Genomic DNA, 3,501 nt, shown 5'->3' with positions numbered 1-3,501 from the left:
GAATACAGCTTCCAAATTACCAACATCCACGGAGTGAATAGCAGCAAAAGGGCCTAAAATTTTTGGCCTAAACTTCCAATTCTCAGAGAACAACTGACTGAAATGCCGAACCACTTCTTACTTCACTTGGGCTGGATCCTCCACTCTCCTACCCTCCACAACCACAGAGTCAAGCAAATTCTTCCGTTGCCTTCTACTAGCCATGATGTGAAAAAACCTAGTATTTTTATCTCCAGAATGAGCCCACATCTGCCTGGACTTTTGATGCCATAACCTTTCCTTGCTCCTACTAAGCTGCCATACCTGGCTCCTTACTTCTCTTCTTCTCTTGAGTTCCTATTCATCAAGGTTCCTAGATTCTGCCTTCAAATCCCACTCATGTAGCTCCTCCTCAGCTGACTTTAACTACGTGTCAATGTTGCCAAATACATTCTTATTCCACACCCTTAAGTGACTCTTGAGCATGTTCAACTTTCTCATTACTCTAAACCCTGCCCACCCTTGAACTTGTGCTTCCTCCCACCTCTTTTTAACTTCTGCCATGAAGGATGGATGAGATACCCAGGTGTTGACAAATTTAAATGGCTTTGATCCCCAATCCCTATCATCTTCCTTTATCAAAATGGGACAATGATCTGAGATTGTCCTAGGTAGTCCCCATTGCTTAAAAGAAAACTTTTCCATCCACTTCACATCTAACAAAAATCTATCAATCCTACTCCATCTATTCCCATCCAAAGCATTACACCAAGTATACTGCCTACCTAGCAAAGGCATATCCGTTAAACCCAATTTTTCCACAAACTCATTAAGGTCCCTCATCCCCCTTTCTCTAGATGAGCATCCTTTCCTCTCACCCATAAATCTAATCTCATTGAAGTCCCCTCCCACGCACCACGGGTTTGGAAAATGGTGGTGGATATTCACCAGAGAGTCCCAAAATTGCCTCCTCCTAAGTACCTCATTAGGAGCATAGATATTCTGCACCAATTCTTAAAGACACATCTAAATTGTAAAAGAGATCATATAGGTAGTTTCGCAAGTATCTTGAAGAAGACTTCTTCTGAGTACGAAACAAAAGTAGTTGCAGCTTGCCCTCCTTTCATCTTTTGCAATGCTTTCTTGTTGTTTTCATTTTGCTTTTTGGTTTTCTTCTTTGGTATCATTTAGATTGCAGACTATGGCTGTTTTCGGGTATGTATGCCTTAAGAATCTTCAGCTACTTACATATGACCTTGCAAGTGTTGCTAGGTTTCACAAAACTAGGGTTTAACAAATATATGATCTCTTAAATTTAGGATTCAACAACAATTGCTCATTGGCATGAAATTGTGAGGAAAATACTGTAATTATGCAAAACAATCATGATAGAATCAAAAGTAAGCATGAAGGAAATTGTTAAGAAAAATAATGTAATTATAAAAAACAATAACAATAAATAGGATGGAAGCATGACGGACTATCAGAGATGAGATGCCATTCATTATTTATTTGAGAAAATATTTGAAAATCTTCAAATAATTATGATTTTACTTATTCAAAATATTATAGGGAAAAGAAAAATTAAGAATCAAAATATTAGGTATTATTATGAGGAAGAAGTGTGCCTCGCGTAAAATAAGCATGAAGAACAAAACAAACCATTTTTAGCTTTTTCAAAATTGATAAAATTAGTACACATTATGTCTGTGATAATGGTTGGAGGTTATCTGTGGTTATGTGTGTTCGGGTCCCATTTTTAGTCGACAAATGTGCTTTTTCTTGAGTGAACCGAAAAAATGCAATATGATTACTTGATGCCTAATGCACTTTGTGCCTATGATGCAAAGTATGCTAACATTATAGAGCGGCTGAATTGAGAGGTTGAAACTCTCTAATTAAAAATTAGCAGCCTCTTATTAGAAGACATTAATCACATCCAGTGCAAATAGAAAAACTATCTTCGTTTATTATTTTTAAATTTTTTTAACATGAAAAGCATCTAGACTACACATCAATCTTTAACAGAATATAGATCTGAATCAATTTAAATATTGCCAGAGGGCTAAACAATCTTCTTGTATTAAGACTGATCATGTTTACTAGAAACCATTAATATATAACTTGTTCTTGGCACATGACGCCCAAATACAGACTTGGCAAAATATATAGATTTCATGATACATCATATAAATAATAAATTGATAACAATATGCTCCAAATTTCAGAACAATATAATCCTACTCAAGTTCCAAATTGCCACAAAATAAAAATAAAAATAAAAATAAAAAAATCCTAAATTTTGTTAATAAAATTTCGGATTCGTTGATTAATACTTCTCATAGGAATCAAACTTATTACAAGAACCAAGCATCAATGTGAAGTATGATCAATAAACTGTCCAAATTCGTGAGGCGAAGGAGTTGGTTGTATGGATGCGAGTAGCAATAGTAGGGGTATTTTGTACCTTTAATTTCATGTTGTTAATGAAATTTTTCTTTGCTAATAAAAAAAAACAATAAACTCTCCAAATTGCAGAATCTGTGGCAAAGGCACAAAGCTTTCTACATAATTAGACAACTAAAATTGATATTTCTTGCACCAAACAAGTCAATCCATGGAGGCAATCCATGAACTCTAACTATCTGTTAAAATATAAATTGTAATCTAGATAAATCTAAAATAATTTATGAATAATTTATGAAGATATTTATCTAGAAAAATCTAGAGTAATTAATGAATAATTTATGATGCTATTTATCTAGCAATATCTAGTAGATTAAAATAATCTATCTAGATTTTTAATAATGATAGAAATATCTAGAAATGTATAATAATGATGTTGGAAAATATCAAACCTTTCTAGAATTTTTCTAGAAGAGGTTAAGATGGTGATGTTCTCTATATAAAGCCATGAGGCAATTATAAATTGATGTATGTAAGAATCTTGACTTGTGATCAACATAATAAGAAGAAATTTTCTTATATGTGCATTTCTACCTTATCTTCTTCCATAATTCCCTTCCTAGCTTGCCCAAGTTCTTATCAAATATTCCTTATCACCCCAACAATTTCGGTATCAAAGCCAGGTTCCCCTCACCTATTCTAAAACCTCCAAACCTCTTTCTTCAAATACTATTCTAGCATGGAAGCAAGCTCTTTCACTTTCAACCATAGTTCTAAATATCGGCCGGTATGGTACGTACTGGCCGATTCGTACCGGAAAATCATACCTCCGATTCGGATATTCACCGGTACACCGGTGAGAATGAAATTCACAGCCGTAGCGTCCGAGTCCCGGTACGTAGCGGTGTAAATCCGATATATAGGCCAATACAGCCGATACAGTCCAATACGGTCTTTGTTTTCTTCTTGATGTGCTCTGTTTCTATTTTTTTTTCTTTTTTTTTTTTTGTTGATCTAAAGCTGAAGGTGCCAAGGTTTGGCCGAAGTCACTTCCGAAATTCACCTGAAGGTGCCTGGTTTTTTTTTCTTCTTGATGAAATTCACCTGTTTTTGTTC

General features: G+C 34.8%; 1 protein-coding gene across 1 annotated transcript; it reads right to left on the bottom strand.

Annotated features, from left to right (window-relative positions):
• Nucleotides 1–405: 405 nt before the first annotated feature.
• LOC145800809 (uncharacterized) lies at nucleotides 406–3,154 on the bottom strand. Its single transcript, XM_082890552.1, has 2 exons — nucleotides 3,092–3,154; nucleotides 406–981 (listed from the first exon to the last, which is right to left on the bottom strand). Exons 1-2 carry the CDS (start codon nucleotides 3,152–3,154, stop codon nucleotides 406–408), a joined length of 639 nt encoding a protein of 212 aa, XP_082746678.1.
• Nucleotides 3,155–3,501: the final 347 nt, after the last annotated feature.

The sequence above is a fragment of the Camellia sinensis genome, chromosome 10 (genome assembly GCF_055761805.1).
Source record: "Camellia sinensis isolate YWXY chromosome 10, ASM5576180v1, whole genome shotgun sequence".
NCBI classification, from domain to species: Eukaryota; Viridiplantae; Streptophyta; class Magnoliopsida; order Ericales; family Theaceae; genus Camellia; species Camellia sinensis.
Note: the sequence above shows the minus strand (reverse complement) of the source record. Positions and strands in the feature narration are given on the sequence as shown.

Coding starts and splice junctions, on each gene's coding strand:
- LOC145800809 (XM_082890552.1), bottom strand. CDS start 3,154: ATGGTTGAAAGTGAAAGAGCTTGCTTCCATGCTAGAATAGTATTTGAA. Junction 982..3,091: donor TTGAAGAAAGAGGTTTGGAG/GTTTTAGAATAG, acceptor GAATTGGTGCAG/AATATCTATGCTCCTAATGA.